Below are 18,338 nucleotides of genomic sequence, written 5' to 3'. Positions count from 1 at the left end.
CCCCCTCCGGTGCGCAACCTACATAATATCTGTATTCTCTACTAGAATCTCACTGTATTCCTACAGATTTTCAAAGTTTTACATAGTCCCTTCAGTTGATGCGGGACTAGAGGAGGGAGAAAATCTCGATATCTCTGGATATCAGAGACTATTTCTTCACATCCCTTTTAAGGCCGCCTCCTCAGGTGCTTCTGAGATTAGTTTTCTGGATCTCTCCTTTCCACAGAGGTCATGGTTGTCATGACGGTTCTCCTTCAGATACAGGAGTTCATTATTATGCTTCACCTAGATGATCCTCTGCTGAAGGCCCATTACGGGGTCTAATTATTGCAAAAGATCAGTGATTCACAACAACCTCCTTGTCAGGGGTGGTCTCTGTGTTTTCCCTAGTCTATTCTGCTACGGAAAAAGGAAGAAAAAAAAAAATTACAATATGTTTGATAGCGTGGCTCTTAAAAAGGCCATTTTCAGAATTACAGGAAACCAATATAGGGCAAGCCTTGCTATGCTTAAAGCTAGGAAGGAGGGTAATCTTAATCATTACCACCGTTAGGGTCAATCTTCTGTTGCGTGGTGTGAATGTGGAGGGGCTCTTCATACTGAATTCAACCTAGCCACATTCTGCAAACAGGTTCTCGCCTGGTACAGTATGTGATTGGGTTTGCTGAAAGTTAAATTTTCAGCTTTGACCATTTTATTCCAGAACTAGTGCGTCTTGCATTCTGGAGATTCAGACTTTTTCTACAGGGTGTGATTCGGTTGCTACCACCCTGTGTTGCTCCTGCGGCTCATGGCAAATGGATCTCGTATTTTCTTTCTTGCAGTCTCCTCTGTTCGACCTTTGGTGGCTGGAGGAGTTCAGATACCTTTCATGGAAGGTAACAATGGCATCAGCCAGGAGGGTGTTGGCTCTGGGAGCTCTATCCTGTTGTCCTCCATTCCTGATATTTTACAAGGATAGAGCGGACCTCCGTACTAAAATGGATTTTCTTTCAAAAGGGGTTTCGGCTTTCTACATCAACCTACCTATTGTGGTACCAGTTTTTCCTCGACAGTCTCCTTCGTCAGGATCCTTGGATGATGTTAGGCCTCTTCGTTTTTATGTGGTAGGGACTGCAGCCATATGCAAATCAAGCTTTATTTGTTTTGTATGATGCAGTTAGTCTTGGTTGGCCAGCTTCAACAGAGTCTCTGGCCCTCTGGTTTTGTATGATTATCAATCAGGCATATATGACTTAATCTTAGGAGTCTCTGTGTTTCTCCTACGCCATTTGCTCTGTAGGCTCTTCGTGGGCGTTTGCTCACAGGGTTTTTTCCATGTAGTTCTTTACAGAGAGGATATTTGGTCTGGCCGACATTCCTTTCTTTTTCTAGATTTGACATGTTTGCGGCCTCTGCAGCGCAGTATGACCGGTCTGTTTTGCAGGGTTTTCAGCGCTTTCCCGCCCGTACTGGGAGCTCTGGGACGTCCCCACTGTCTATGCTCTCCAGTGTCCCCTAGTGGAAGTAGGAGAAAACAGGATTTTGGTACTTACCGGTAAAATCCCTTTCTCCGATTCCATAGGGGACACTGGACGCCCACCCTGCGCTGTTCCTTCCTGCCAGGGTTGGGGTCTTTTTATGTTATGTCTGTTGGACAATGATTTGATGTCTCTGGTTGTGTTACGTTTTTTGTTTTGTTCAACCTTTTCATATGTTCTGTGTACTGGCTTTGCCTCCTCCTCTTCTGTTTGTTTTTCTCAACTCCCCTCGGGCACAGTTTTCTAAAACTGAGGCTTGGAGGGGGTATAGAGGGGGAGGAGCTAGTTACACGTCTTAATATTTAAAGTGCCAGCTCCCTCTCAGCACCGTCTATACCCCACTGTCTATGCTCTCCAGTGTCCCCTATGGAATCGGAGAAAGGGATTTATCGGTAAGTACCAAAATCCTGTTTAATGTCATCCAGGTTTTATTAGGGGACTAAGATGAGAAATAGTATTAATGTCACCCAGGTGTGTTTAGTGACTAAGATGACAAATAGTATTAATGTCACCCAGGTGTTATTAGGGACTAAGATGACAGTATTAATGTCACCCACAAGTTTTTAGGGACTAAAATGACAAAAAGTATTAATGTCACCCAAGTGTTCATAGGGGCTATTATGACAAATAGTTTGAATGTCACCCAGGTGTGTTTAGGGGACTAAGATGATAAATAGTATAAATGTCACCCAGGTGTTAAGGACTAAGATGACAAATATTAATGTTACCCAGGTGTTATTAGTGACTAAGATGATAAATAGTATTAATGTCACCCAGGTGTTATTAAGAACTAAGATAACAAATAGTATTAATGTCACCCAGGTTTTATTAGGGGACTAAGATGACAAATAGTATTAATGACACCCAGGTGTTATTAAGGACTAAGATGAAATATAGTACTAATGTCAACGATGTGTTATTAAGGACTAAGATGACAAGTAGTACTAATGTCAGCCAGGTGTTATTAAGGACTAAGATGACAAATAGAATTAATGTCACCCAGTTGTTATTAATACTATTTGTCATCTTAGTACTTAATGTCACCTTGTTGTTATTAAGTACTAAAATGATGAATCGTACTAATGTCACATGGGTGTTTTTAGGGACTAAGATGACAAATAATTTTAATGTCACCCAGGTGTTATTAGGACTAAGGTGACAGTATTAATGTCACCCACGGGTTTTTAGGGACTAAGATGATAAAAAGCATTACTGTCACCCAGGTGTTATCAGGGACTACGATGACAAATAGTATTACTGTCACCCGGGTGTTATTAAGGACTAAGATGATAAATAGTATTAATGTCACCCAAATGTTATTACGGACTAAGATGACAAATAGTATTAATATCACCCAGGTGTTATTAAGGACTAAGATGATAAATAGTATTAATGTCACCCAAATGTTATTACGGACTAAGATGACAAATAGTATTAATATCACCCAGGTGTTATTAAGGACTAAGATGACAATTAGTATTAATGTCACCTAGTTGTTATTAAAGACTAAGATGATGAATAGTATTAATGTCACCCAGGTGTTTTTTGGACTAAGATGACAGTATTAGTGTTGCCCAGGCGTTATTAAGGACTAAGATGACAAATAGTACTAATGTCATCGATGTGTTATTATGGTCTAAGATGACAAATAGTATTAATGTCACCCAGGTGTTATTAAGGAATAAGATGACAAATAATATAAATGTCACCTAGTTGTTATTAAGGACTAAGATGATGAATAGTATTAATGTCATAGATCTTTTTTGGGACTAAGATGACAAAATGTATTAATGTCACCCAGGTGTTATTAGGGACTATGATAACAAATAATCTTAATGTCACCCAGGTACTTTTAGGGACTAACATGAAAAATAGTATTAATGTCACCCAGGTGTTATTAGGGGGCTAAGATGACAATAGTATTATTGTCACCCAGGCATTTTTAGGGAACTAAGATGACAAATTGCATTAATGTCACCCAGGTGTTATTAGGGACTAAGATGACGAATAGTATTAATGTCACCCAGATGTTATTAAGGACTAAGATGACAAACAGTATTAATGTCACCCAGATGTTTTTAGGGACTAAATGAAAAATAGTTTTAATGTCTCCCAGGTGTTATTAGTGGACAAAGATGACAGTATTAATGTCACCCAGGTGTTAACGACTAAGACGACAAAAAGTACTAATGTCACCCATGTATTATTAACCACTTGCCTGGCATGGTCGTATCAGATACGACCACACCAGGCTGGGCTTTCCCTGACATGGTCGTATCTGATACGACCAGTCAGGAATGGCACTAGGCGGCTACGGGAAGTTAATTTTCCCACTGCCGCCTATATCAGAGGGACCTTCTGGTCCCTCTACACCCGCGGCTCCCCTTCCTTTGTGTCCCCATCACTGCTGGCCACAGTGATCGGGCATCTGGCGGCACCCCCCTCCCGGCGCGGCTGCAGGCTCCAGTATATCCCGATCACTGTGGCCAGCAGTGATCGGGCAGCCCAGCCGACCCCACCCCCTTCAGTGAGAAGCAGCAGCGGCGGCTCTGGTAGCCGCCGCTGCTGCCATGTATCGGAGCCGCCAGCGGAACACCCTTCCGCTGCGGCTCCGGGAACACACAGTGATCAGCGTGATCACTGTGTAGAAGCAGCAGCAGCGCGGCTCTAGTAGCCGCCGCCGCTGCTGCTGAGTAGCCGGGCCGCCAGCGGGACACCCTCACGCTGTGGCTCCGGCACAGCAGTTATCACATAGTGATCACTGGCTGAGCAGAAGCAGCAGCGGCGGCTCTGGTAGCCGCCGCTGTGCTATGGGTCCGGGCCACCAGCGGGACACCCTCCCGCTGCGGCTCCGGCAGTGATCACACAATGATCACTGGCTTTGTATAGAGAGCAGCGGCGGCTCTGGTAGCCGCCGCTGTTCTAAGTATCCGGACCACTCCCTCCAGCCTCAACTGCTCCTCCTCCCCCATAATGCCCACTTTTATAAGGGGCCTGGCCATAATAAAATATATGTGTATATATATATATATATATATATATATATATGTGTGTGTATATATATATATATATATATATAGAACATATATGTGTGCTATATATATATATATATATATATATATATATATATGCACACACATATATATATTTATTAGGGATGTGCAGGCTCGGATAGGTTCGAGTTTGCACGCCAAGTTCGGATTTTTCCCTCCAAAAAAACGGAACTCAGAAAGAGGTCCTGGGTCCAGGAATGATGATGTTTGTCCATGCAAGATGACGTTTTGCCTCTTTCTGAGTTCCGTTTTTTTGGAGGGAAAAATCCGAACTTGGCGTGCAAACTCGAACCTATCCGAGCCTGCACATCCCTAATATATATATGTTCGATAGATATCGCAGAGCCTCTGTTTAGGGATGTCAACCAACCATCGATGGTTTGCAAACATCGATGGTCTGACTGAAAAAAAAGTGGTTTGCCATTGCTGGTGGCCATAAATGTTGCACCATCGATGGTAGCCATCAATCGATGTTTAGGAAACATCGACAATTGTGATCTACACAGATCTTGCCCAATCGCTAAACAATTGATGGCTTCTAACGATGGTTGAACCATCAATGGTACAGCTGTCGATGGCCATCACTACAGTATAACATGAAAATTGCTATTTTTATGGTATACTGGGTTTTAAAAAATTTTTTTTCAAATAAAATAGTGATGGATAAGTTTAAAATTATGTTCTTGACCTAATTCAATCATAAAAGAAACCGACAATTTTGGAGCGGTTTTTGGAAAAAGAATTAGTCAGTTAAGTCGTTAAGGACTAAGATGACAAATAGTATTATGTTACCGAGGTGTCATCAAAGGACTAATATGACAAGTAGTATTAATGTCACCCAGGTGTTATTAAGGACTGAGATGACAAAAAGTAGTAATGTCACCCAGGTGTTGTCAGGGACTACGGTGACAAATAGTATTAATGTCACCTAGGTGTCATTAAAGACTAAGATGATAAACAGTATTAATATCACCCAGATGTTATTACGGACTAAGATGACAAATAGTATTAATATCACCCAGGTGTTATTAAGGAATAAGATGATGAATAGTATTAATGTCACCCAGGAGTTTTTAGGGGCTAAGACAACAAATATTTCTAATGTCACCCAGGTGTTTTTAGGGAACTAAAATAATGAATATTATTCATTTCACCCATGTGTTTTTTGGACTAAGATTACAGTATTAATATCACCCAGGTGTTATTAATGACTAAGATGACACATAGTTTAAAATTCACCCAGGTGTTATTAAGGACTTACATGAAAGTATTGATGTCACCCAGGTGTTATTAAGTACTAAGATGACAAACAGTCAAGTAGTTTCATTAAGGACTAAGATGATGAATAGTATTAATGTCACCCAGGTGTTTTTAGGGACTTAGATGACAAATAGTACTAATGTCAACCAGGTGTTATTAGGGGACTAAGATGACAGTATTAATGTCACCCAGGTGTTATTAAGGACTAAGATGACAAATAGTACTAATGTCACCCATGAGTTATTAAGGACTAAGATGACAAATAGTATTAGTGTCACCCCGGTGTTATTAAGGACTAAGATGACAAATAGTTTTAATGTCACCCAGGAGTTATTAAGGACTAAGACGACAAACAGCATTAATGTCACCTAGTTGTTTTAAGGACTAAGATGACAAATAGTATTAGTGTCACCCCGGTGTTATTAAGGACTAAGATGACAAATAGTTTTAATGTCACCCAGGAGTTATTAAGGACTAAGACGACAAACAGCATTAATGTCACCTAGTTGTTTTAAGGACTAAGATGATGAATAGTAATGTCACCCAAGTGTTTTTAGGGACTTAGATGACGAATAGTATTAATGTCACCCAGGTGTTATTAAAGACTAAGATGACAAATAGTACTAATGTCACCATATGTGTTATTAAGGAGTAAGATGATAAATAGTATTACTGTCACCCAGGTGTTATTAAGGACTAAGATGACAAATAGTATTAATGTCACCCAGGTGTTATTAATGAGTAAGATGACAAATATATTAATGCCACCCAGGTGTTCTAGGGTTCAAGTTGACAAATAGATTTAATGTCACCCATGTGTTATTAGGGACTAAGATGAAAGAATTGATGTCACCCAGGTGTTATTAATGACTAAGATGACAAATAGTGCTAATGCTGCCCATGTGTTATTAGGACTAAGATGACAAATAGTATTAATGTCACCCAGATGTTAATGTCACTAAGATGACAAATAGTATTAATTTCACCCAGGTGTTATTAACGACTAAAATGACAAAAAGTACTAATGTCACTCATGTGTTACTAAGGACTAAGATGACAAATAGTATTATGTCACCCAGGTGTTATTAAGGACTAAGATGACAAATAGTATTATGTCACCCAGGTGTTATTAAGGACTAAGATGACAAATAGTAGTAATGTCACCCAGGTGTTATTAATGACTAAGATGACAAATTGTATTAATGTCATATAATTGTTATTAAGGACTAAGATGATGAATAGCATTAATGTCACCCAGGTGTTTTTAGGGGACTGAAATGATGAATAGTATTAATGTCACCCAGGTGTTTTAAGGACTAAGATGAGAATTAGTTTTAATGTCACCCAGGTGTTATTAGGGACTAAGCTGAAGTATTAATGTCACCCGGTTGTTATTAAAGACTAAGATGACAAATAGTACTAATGTCACCCAGGTGTTATTAAGGGCTAAGATGACAAATAGCTTTAATGTCACCCATGTGTTATTAAGGACTAAGATGACAAAGAGTATTAATGTCACCCAGGTGTTATTAAGGACTAAGATGACAGTATTAATGTCACCCAGGTGTTATTCATTTCTAAGATGACAAATAGTATTAATGTCACCCAGGTGTTATTAAGGACTAAGATGACAGTATTAATGTCACCCAGGTGTTATTCATTTCAAAGATGACAAATAGTATTAATGTCACCCAGGTGTTATTAACGACTACAATGACAAAGTACTAATGTCACTCGTGTTACTAAGGACTAAGATGACAAATAGTATTATGTCACTGAGGAGTTATCAAAGGACTAAGATGACAAATAGTATTAATGTCACCCAGGTGTTATTAATGTCTAAGATGACAAATAGTATTAATGTCACCCAGGTGTTATTAATGACTAAGATGACAAATTGTATTAATGTCATATAATTGTTATTAAGGACTAAGATGATGAATACCATTAATGTCACCCAGGTGTTATTAGGGGACTAAGATGACGAATAGTATTAATGTCACCCAGGTGTTTTAAGGGCTAAGATGAGAATTAGTTTTAATATCACCCAGGTGTTATTAGGGACTAAGCTGACAGTATTAATGTCACCCAGTTGTTTTTAAAGACTAAGATGACAAATAGTACTAATGTCACCCATGTGTTATTAAGGACTAAGGTGACAAATAGTATTAATGTCACCCAGGTGTTTTAAAGGCTCAAGATGACAAATAGTTTTTATGTCACCCAGGTGTTATTAAGGACTAAGATGACAAATAGTACTAATTTCAACCATGTGTTATTAAGTTCTGTGATACCCCCTTAGTAATGGGGTCACCCCTTATCTAATTAGGGAGACACCAAGGCTGTTCTGTAGCCCCTGTCATTTTTTTTAAAATAGGATCATACAGCACCATTGGCCTCATAGGATAATGCAGTGAATTTTTGCTGACCCTGCTCCCTCGGACCATACTGGGCATGTGCAAGCAAGGAGGTAGAAGGTGCCCCTTGGTCAGCGACCCAGTTTCGGAGGGAAAATCTTGCCCTTTTGATTGGTAGCCTGGGTGTCCAGGCAGAGATCCCTGTAGGCGGCCTGTTGCTGGGTCCCCCCTGTCCACTCATAGATGCCGGACCTACAGGGAGGAGAGTGAGGGAGAACTTATAAAATACCCTCCTCAGGACTGTCAGTGCTGAGTCTGGGAGGAGTTTCTGAAAAATGGATTGTCTGTGAGGTGTTTCTGTGGAGTGTCCCTGGATCTGTACAAATATAGGGGTGCAGTAACCCCTCTCATTTATCCTGGATTACAAATACTGCACCTGCTGCTGTCTGTAAGGAGTTGCTGTGGAATGCCCTTGGAGCTGTAAAAATAAAGATGCTATAACTTTTATGTTTGCCCTGGATTACAATTACCAGACTTCACATTAGCCCGGAAGGCTACCTATCTATCCTGCCAGGAGTGGTGCTCTGATGCTGGATGTGAGTCCCTGGAGGAAGCTTGCCTGGGGATTTGCATAGAGCAGCCTGCTTTGGAAGAAGCCCCCTCTGAATAAGGACTGCCTTCCTAAGTGCCTGTTATCAGGAGGTGCCGCATGTGGAAGCCTGCATATACTGGGAGAGAAGAGGAGCTGCCTGGGAAGGAGGTCTCATTGCTCCATCATAGCAGATTAAGTCCCAGCTGAGGAAAAGGTCCTGCCAGTGACGAAAACCCTGCTGGCACCCGCACGGCAGAAGAAAAGACAGCCCCAGAGAAAGAGTGCTTCAGGACCCCTCCTGCTGCTGTGTTTGTTTGCCGTACAGAGCTCATGTGGAAAGGGATTTTGCACCTGTTGCCCCTTGTAAAATACCTGTCGGAGGTCTGCAGCTGGAAGCTCCGGGGCGGTGCTGTGCATCCCAGAGTTGCCCTGGACATCGGAGGAGGCTGAACAGCCACTGCCAGGGGTGAGATCATTCCAGAACCTCCCTATACTCTGTCCCTCCACAGGTCCTATCTTCCCTCCATTAAGGCCCTACCCCTCTGTACACCTATCCTATCTGGGTCCCCTGGGTCTATTGCATTTATCCTTTACCTTGTGGCTAAACATGATTAGGCTGGGAGACTAGGTTTTGTGTAAAAGCTGGGACCGGGGGTTAGTCTCCCACACAACTGGGTGTAGAAAGGGGTCATAGTGTCTTGAATTAGGTAAAGTGTGTGTGTAGTGATAAGATAGGGGGGATGTAAAAGATAGGTCACCCCCTCTTTTCCCCAAGAATTGTATTGGTGGTCATTTTCTTTCCTGTGAACCTCTGGCTCATGTCCAGGAGGGGACGTGATCTATGGGTGTTGGCTCATGTCCGATACTACCGTGGGTTATCCTAATGTTTATTTTTAAACTAAATGCAATGCTATTGATGTGTGTTTGCCTCTGTTTAGTGTTGACCATTTGTGTCAATTAAGTTGTTGATAGTGGCCCTCCGTGGCCCTTTATCTGTTATAACACTCTGTAAAGCTATTCACTGCTCGCTGTGTTATTATTGTCAATGCTGATTAATATTTTGCTTGCATGAAATGTTTGAATATTTACTGGTATTGGTGTTAATGTAAATTGTCTCTTATACACTGTTTATCCCGGTAACCATTTCAAAGTCCATTCATGCTGATGTAATGTACATTACTTGTTTATTTAGCCCTGTGTAACCCTGGCTGGCAATTCTGGTGGTAGTAATTTGTGTCATAGGCGTTTAGGAAAATTGTGTTACATTATTGCTGCCGGTGAACTACTGCTATCAGCATAGTCTCAGTGTTGTCCTTATTTTTCTCAAGGCTCAAAGACTGTGTTACATTATTGCTGCTGGGGAACTACTGCTATCAGCATAGCCTCAGTGTTATCCTTATTTTTCTCAAGACTCAGAGACTGTCACATTATTGCTGCTGGTGAACTACTACTATCAGCATAACTTCAGTGTTGTCCTTATTTTTCTCAAGGCTCAGAGACTGTCACATTATTGCTGCCGGTGAACTACTGCTATCAGCATAGCCTCAGTGTTGCCCTTATTTTTATCAAGGCTCAAAGACTGTGTTATATTATTGCTGCCGGTGAACTACTGCTATCAGCATAGCCTCAGTGTTATCCTTATTTTTCTCAAGGCTAACCGGCGTGTGTTTTTCCCACGTTATCCTCAGCAAAAAGAAGCGTAGCACAGACTGTATTTTAAAGATGTAAGTTGCCGGTGCATTATTGATACAAGCTCGACCAGCAGGTTTCATGTTTAGGTCTCTCATTTGTTTTAGATAAATTAAAAGTTCTGTAGGAATTGTGGTTCTTGTTGGTGTCACTTGCTTGCCAGCTGGGGTCACCGGTAGAGGACGGGGAGGTAATAAATAAATACCTTGACATTGAAAAGTGTAATTTATTTCATTCAATCTGTGAATGGTAAGCATTTCCTGTATTAATTGTTAATCTTTGATTGGTTACAATAAAATTGGATTGCACCTTTCCCTCCTGACTGGTCATTGTGTCTGCAAAAGGGGAATACAGGCTTGCCTCTCTGTCATGCTGTGTACTGTCTTAGCGAAGGGGAAATCGGCCACCGAAGCAATCCGAACACACCTGAACCTGGTGCTAGTGGTGCAGCACTGTACAAACTTTCAGAGCATCACAGGACTAAGATGACAAATAGTATTAATGTCACCCAGGTGTTATTAATGACTAAGATGACAAATAGTATTAATGTCACCCAGGTGTTATTAATGACTAAGATGACAAATAGTATTAATGTCACCCAGGAGTAATTAAGGACTAAGATGACAAATTGTATGATTGTCACCCAGGTGTTATTAGGGACTAAGATGAAAGGTTTGATGTCATCCAGGTGTTATTAAGGATTTAGATGACAAATAGTACAAATTTCTCCTATGTGTTATTAAGGACTAAGATGACAAAGAGTATTAATTTCAACCAGGTGTTATTAAGGACTAAGATGACAAATAGTATTAATGTCACCCAGTTGTTATTAGGGACTAAGATAAAAGTATTGATGGCATCCAGGTGTTATGAAGGACTAAGATGATAAATAGTAAGAATGTCACATAGATGTTATTAAGGACTAAGATGACAAATAGTTTTAATGTCACCCAGTTGTTATTAGGGACTAAGGACAGTATTAATGTCACCCAGGTGTTATTAAGGACTAAGATGATAAATAGTATTAATGTCACCCAGATGTTATTAAGGACTAAGATGACAAATAGTATTAATGTCACCTGGATGTTATTTAGGACTAAGATAACAAATAGTATTAATGTCACCCATGTGTTATTAAGGACTTTTATGACAAATAGTATTAATATCACCCAGGTGTTATTAAGGACTAAGATGACAAATATTTCTAATGTCACCCAGGTGTTATTAGGGGACTAAGATGATGAATAGTATTTATGTCACCCAGGTGTTTTTGGACTGAGATGACAGTATTAGTATCACCCAGGTCTTATAAAGGACTAAAATGACAAATAGTATTAATGTCACCTTGTTGTTATTAAGGACTAAGATAATGAATAGTATTAATGTCATAGATCTTTTTTGGGGCTAAGATGACAAATAGTTTTAATGTCACCCAGGTATTATTAGGGAGTAAGATGACAGCATTAATGTCACCCAGGGGATTTTAGGGACTAAAATGACAAAACGTATTAATGTCACCCAGGTGTTATTAGGGACTACGATAACAAATATTCTTAATGCCACCCAAGTGTTTTTCGGGACTAACATGAAAAATAGTTTTAATGTCACTCAGGTGCTATTAGGGGGCTAAGATGACAAATAGTATTATTGTCAAACAGGCATTCTGAGGGGACTAAGATGACAAATAGAATTAATGTCACCCAGGTGTGTTTAGAGGACTTAGATGATATATAGTATTAATGTTACCCATGTGTTATAATGGACTAAGATGACTATTAGTGTAAATGTCACCCAGGTATCATTACGGATTAGTATGACAAATACTATAATGTCACCCAGGTGTGTTTAGGGGACTAATATGACAAGTGTTATTAATGTCCCCCATGTGTTATTAGGGGTTTAAGATGACAAATAGTTTTAATTTCACCCAGGTGTTATTAGGGACTAAGATGACAAATAGTATAAAAGTCTCCCATGTGTTTTTAAGGACTAAGATGACAAATAGTTTTAATGTCACCCAGTTGTTATTAAGGACTTACATGAAAGTATTGATGTCACTCAGGTGATATTAAGGACTAAGATGACAAATAGTACTAATGTCACCCAGGTGTTATTAAGGTCTAAGATGACAAATTGTATTAATGTCACCCAGGTGTTATTTAAGTACTGTAGAGAAACAGCAGCTACGCTGGGATGGGATCGGCCAGGGACAAAGCGCGGCTGCTGCTTCTCTATAGTACTTGTATGCCACGCTGGGATGTAAGGGGTGGGAGCACCGGGAACATAGCGCAGCAGCCGCTCTGGCATGTAAGGGGTGGGAGCGGCCGGGGACTTAGAGCAGCAGCCGCTCCACGTTGGAAGTGGTGAGAGAGCGGCCATGGACACTTGTTCCCCTGCGTGGTTGCCAGTGGTCTGTCCCCGGCCCCTCCTTCCAGCTACAACTCCACCCCTGCCCGTTCCCCATGTCCTGATCACAGTGATCGGACATTGTATTTTGTATAGAAAAAAGAAAATCACTATATATATATACACAGTCAGGTGCATAAATATTGGGACATTGACAGAATTTTCATAGTGGGAGGCACATATAGAATCCATTGTAATTCCTACACCGTTCACCTGATTTGGATGTAATTACCCTCAAATTAAATCTGAAAGTCTGCAGTTAAAGCACATCTTGTTTGTTTCATTTCAAAGCCATTGTGGTGGTGAATAGAGGCCAAAATATGAAAATTCTGTCAATGTCCCAATATTTATGCACCTGACTATATATATATTATATAATGTATAGTTCTGCACTCACATCTGCAATTAACTCAGAAGGTGAAGAATCAGGGGTGCTTCTTTTAAGGTCCAAGACCAGAACATGCATAAAGTCCTATACCACACACAATAAAGGATGGAGTAAGGGCACTCACCACATATAAGATGGTCAACTTATTTAATTCAGCCAATGACTCATTATACAGGGTTGCTTGATAGAGAAGGGTTACCAACGTTTTGGTCTACACAGAGACCATTATCAAGGTACAGCAATCCAAGACAAAAGTACAGCATAAGTCCAAATAGGTCACCAGGAATAGAAGCAACTTCAGCACATCACAAAAATACATCCTGCAGTCTCACAGGCCCCAATTATATACTAATCCCAGGTGTCAATGATGATCAATTAATCCAAATGATTGGCAAGCCACTTACCAGGAGAGGAGAGTCAGCGATAGCATGGAACATCGGGTGTAGGCGCCGCGGCGGGCGCGACGAACCGGCAAAACACCGTCCATCCAGACCACATGGCGCACATCAGGCGTCGTGCCACGCCGACAACCCATCACTGGGTCGCGCAGCGTGACGCATACGCTGCATCACACAGTAGCACGCCCACAGCTGTGCGAGTCACACAAGGCTGCGCGCGCACCACAGACGCGTCACCATAGCAACGCAGCCGATCACCTCTATCCATAGTAGGTGAATGGCAACAGATGATCAAAGTAGATAACGGGAAGACGTATATAGAGGGACCATGTGGTTCAACCCAGGGAACATAGTGGATGACATATTGTTTTAATGTTACCCAGGTGTTATTAGGGGACTAAGATGACGAGTAGTATTTATGTCACCCATGTGTTTTAAGTACTAAGATGAGAAATAGTTTTAATGTCACCGAGGAGTTATTAGGGACTAAGATGACAGTATTAATGTCACCCAGGTGTTTCTAAGGACTAAGATGACAGTATTAATTTCACCCATGCTTTATTAAGGACTAAGATGACAGTATTAATTTCACCCAGGTGTTATTAGTGACTAAGATGACAAATAGTTTTAATGTCACCCAGGTGTTTTAAGGACTAAGATGACAATTAGTTTTAATGTCACCCAAGTGTTATTAATGAGTAAGATGACAAATAGTATTAATGTCACCCAGATGTGTTAGGGCTAAAGATGACACAGTTTTAATGTCACCCAGGTGTTATTATGAACTAAGATGAAAGTATAGATGTCACCCAGGTGTTATTAAGGACTAAGATGACAAATTTTATTAATGTCACCCAGGTGTTGGTAAGGATTTAGATGACAAATAGTTTTAATGTCACCCAGGTGTTATTAAGGACTAAGATGACAAAATAGAATTTTGGTACTTACCGATAAATACCTTTCTCCGATTCCACAGGGGACACTGGAGCAGTACAATGGGTATAGGAGTGTGTTAACCGAGAGCTGGCACCTTTAAATAAAAAACTACTGGTAGCTAGCTCCTCCCCCTCTATACCTCCCCAGGTCAGTCTAAAAACAACTGTGCCCGAGGGGAGCTGGAAAGTAAGGAGGAGACAGAAAAGCTACATTAATCACATATGCATAAGAAAACAACAAATACTTGAAAAAACAAGAACAGGTCAGTCAGACAACATTAAACGCAAACCAGCGTCTGAACCTGTAAATCAGTAACAATGCAGGTAGAACAGCGTAGGGAGGGTGTCCAGTGTCCCCTGTGGAATCGGAGAAAGGGATTTATCGGTAAGTACCAAAATCCTATTTGCTCCTTCATCCACCAGGGGACACTGGAGCCTCAGTACAATGGGGACGCCCCAGAGCTTACATCCCGGGTGGGAGAGCGCTGAGAGCCCTGCAACACCGCACGGCCAAACTCCGAAGCGGAGGCCGCAAAAGTATCAAAACGATAGAATCGTAGGAAGGTATGCGTGCCTGACCAAGTGGCTGCTCTACAAAGCTGGTTTAAGGAAACCCCGTGAGCAGCCGCCCATGAAGGAACTACCGAGCGCATAGAATGCGCTGTAATAGGACCCGGTGGTTGTTTGGAGGCCACCACGTATGCTTGCCTGATAGTGAAGTGAATCCATCTAGAAATGGTCTGTTTTGAGGCCGGCCAACCTGGACGGGCCACATCAAACCGAATAAACAAAGTATCTGATTTACAGAGGGAGGCAGTCCTGTCAACGTAAATCCGGAGTGCTCTGACTGCATCCAAGGATCTTGAATTGGAAGAGTCATCCTTAAACACCGGCACCACGATAGGCTGGTTTATATGAAAAGCTGTCACCACTTTGGGAAGAAAAGCCCTTTGAGTACGCAGCTCCGCCCTATCTTCATGGAAAATAAGATAAGGAGGGCGGCAGGATAAAGCACTGAGTTCTGACACACGCCTTGCCGAAGCGAGTGCCAAAAGCAGAACCACCTTCCAGGTTAAGTACTTTATCTCCACTCTCTGTAATGGCTCAAAAGTATCAGACTGGAGGAAGGCCAACACCAAATCCAAATCCCATGGTGCCGTGGGAGGCTCAAAAGGAGGTTGAATCCTCACAACTCCTTGGAGAAAAGTCTGTATATCCGGCAGCAAAGCCAAATATTCTCTGAAAGAAAATGGAAAACGCGGATACCTGTACCTTTAATGAACCAAGACGAAGGCCTGCTGAGAGACCAGCCTGAAGAAAAAGAAGGAGACGTGATACCTTAAAGACTGACGGAGGAGAATGACGTCTCTCACACCAAGCCACATATGTCTTTCATATGCGGTAGTAATGTTGAGAAGTGACTTCCTTCTTAGCCCGAATCATTGTGGGAATCACACTAGACGGAATACCCTTTTTTCTCAGGACGGCCCTTTCAGTAGCCAGGCCGTCAAACGAAGCCGCCTTAAGTCGCAATAAACAAATGGGCCCTGAAGAATGAGGTCATCCTGAAGAAGCAGTGACCACGGTTCGTCTATTAACAGATTCTGTATCTGGGAATACCACGCTCGTCTGGGCCAATCTGGTGCTATCAGAAGCACCTTGATCCCTTCTCGCTTGATTCTTTGAAGCAGTCGCGGAATGAGCGGAAACGGAAGGAATAGGTAGACGTAATGAAACTTCCACGGAGCCGTCAGTGCGTCCACTGCAGCTGCTCGTGGGTCCCTTGTTCTGGAGTAGTAAACCGGTAGTTGGTGGTTTAACCTTGACGCCATAAGTTCGGCTTGAGGACAGCCCCACCTCAGAGTTAGTTGCTGGAACACCTGAGGATTGAGTGACCATTCCCCTGGATGAACATCCTGCCGACTGAGATAGTCAGCCTCCCAGTTTTCTACTCCTGGGATGAAGATCGCAGAAATCGCTACTGCAAATTCCTCTGCCCAAAGTAGAATCCTTGTTACCTCCCTCATGGCGGCTCTGCTTTTTGTGCCGCCCTGCCTATTTATATACGCCACTGCAGTGGCGTTGTCCGACTGGACTCTGATTGCCTGCCCCTCCAGCAGCGGATGCGCTAGCTGGAGAGCATAAAATACTGCTCTCAATTCTAGAATATTTATGGGCAATCTGGCTTCTTGCTGCGTCCGGTGCCCCTGAAAATGCTTTCCCAGAGTCACTGCTCCCCAGCCCCTCAGGCTTGCGTCCGTGGTGAGGAGAGTCCAATCCCACACCGCAAACCTTTTCCCCGCCAGCAGGTGGGAAAGGTTCAGCCACCAAATGAGAGATGTTCGAGTCTGAGGCGTCAGGAGAACTCTCTGATGGAGAAAGAGGTGGGATCCTGACCACTGGGAGAGGAGATCCAGTTGAAAAGGACAGGCATGAAATCTGGCATACTGAATCGCTTCGAAAGCCGCTACCATCTTCCCAATAAGGCGGATACAGAGATGTACAGACACTCGGCGATATTTTAAGACCAGACGCACCATATGCTGAATGGAGGCAGCTTTGTCTTGAGGCAGGAAAACTCTTTGCTGGACTGTGTCCAGTATCATTCCCAGGAATAGTAAACGCTGTGTAGGGATCAGGGAGGACTATTTGAAATTTAGTATCCAACCGTGTTGCAGGAGGATGCTCTGAGTTAAGCGAATGTCCCTTAACAACCGAGCTTCTGAAGAGGCCTTTATCAATAGATCGTCTAAGTATGGAACAATGACGACCCCCTGACCATGCAGTAGGGCCATCATTGCCGCCATAACTTTTGTGAATACTCTTGGGGCCGACGAAAGTCCGAAAGGTAGGGCCTGGAATTGAAAATACGACTCTTAGACCGCAAAACGAAGAAAAGCCTGATGGGGGGCCAGATTGGGATGTGGAGATAAGCGTCCTTTATGTCTAAGGACACCAGAAACTCGTTCCTGTCGAGACCCGCTATAACAGATTGGAGAGATTCCATCTTGAATTTGAAAACTCGAAGATCAGTGTTTAAATCCTTGAGGTTGAGTATGGGTCTCATGGAGCCATCCGGCTTGGGCACCACAAACAGGCTGGAATAAAACCCTAGACCTCTCTGGTGGTTCAGAACATTCACTATTACCTGAGACAATAACAGTTTTTGTATTGTCTCCTGAATTTCTCCTCGTTTTTCTGCAACCAGAGGTAAACCGGTTTTGAAAAAACGAGAAGGAGGTTGGACCCTGAAGTCCAATTTCAGGCCGTGAATAATGATGACCCTGACACAGGCGTCCTGGCAAGACTGGATCCAAATGTCCTTGAAGCGTAAAAGGCGCGCCCCGACCCTGGGATCCCCCAAATGAGAAGGAAGGGCATCATGCGGCAGGCTTGGCAGCTGCCTTGTCCTGCTGAGTGTTGGAGGCGGCTGATGCTGAAGCTCTACCTCGGCCTCTGGAACCTCTTGAGAAGGCTGGACCTCCTCTGGAACGCCCTCTAAATTTTCCAGAGGCACGAAAGGATCGAAAGGAGGGACCTGTCAAAGCTCTTCTAGTAGGAGGAGGAGCTGCAGATGGTAGGTAAGTGGATTTCCCACCTGTAGCTTGTGAGATCCACTTATCTAACTCCGATCCGAAAAGTACCTCCCCAGTAAAGGGAAGGGCCTCCACCGCTCTCTTGGACTCTGCATCTGCCTGCCATTGATGCAGCCACAGAGCCCTTCTAGCAGATATAGCTAA

At 42.4% G+C, this 18,338-nt stretch overlaps 1 protein-coding gene across 1 annotated transcript; it reads right to left on the bottom strand.

Annotated features, from left to right (window-relative positions):
- Positions 1-730: 730 nt before the first annotated feature.
- On the bottom strand, positions 731-17,072 carry LOC148535499 (uncharacterized). The gene is made up of 3 exons (XM_088462619.1): positions 17,047-17,072; positions 16,219-16,848; positions 731-941 (listed from the first exon to the last, which is right to left on the bottom strand). Exons 1-3 carry the CDS (start codon positions 17,070-17,072, stop codon positions 731-733), a joined length of 867 nt encoding a protein of 288 aa, XP_088318745.1.
- Between the last annotated feature and the right edge of the window lie 1,266 nt (positions 17,073-18,338).

This window comes from Taudactylus pleione, unplaced genomic scaffold (assembly GCF_031769625.1).
Source record: "Taudactylus pleione unplaced genomic scaffold, aTauple2 ptg000051l, whole genome shotgun sequence".
Lineage (NCBI taxonomy): Eukaryota > Metazoa > Chordata > Amphibia > Anura > Myobatrachidae > Taudactylus > Taudactylus pleione.
This window is presented reverse-complemented; position numbering and strand designations above follow the sequence as displayed.

Excerpts from the sequence above, each read along its gene's own strand:
- LOC148535499 (XM_088462619.1), bottom strand. The coding sequence starts at position 17,072 with ATGGTAGCGGCTTTCGAAGCGATTCA. Across the intron at positions 16,849-17,046 it reads GCGGCTTTCGAAGCGATTCA|CCTGAGGGGCTGGGGAGCAG; the intron begins GTATGCCAGATT and ends CACGGACGCAAG. Across the intron at positions 942-16,218 it reads GATTGGCCCAGACGAGCGTG|GAATGGAGGACAACAGGATA; the intron begins GTATTCCCAGAT and ends GTAAAATATCAG.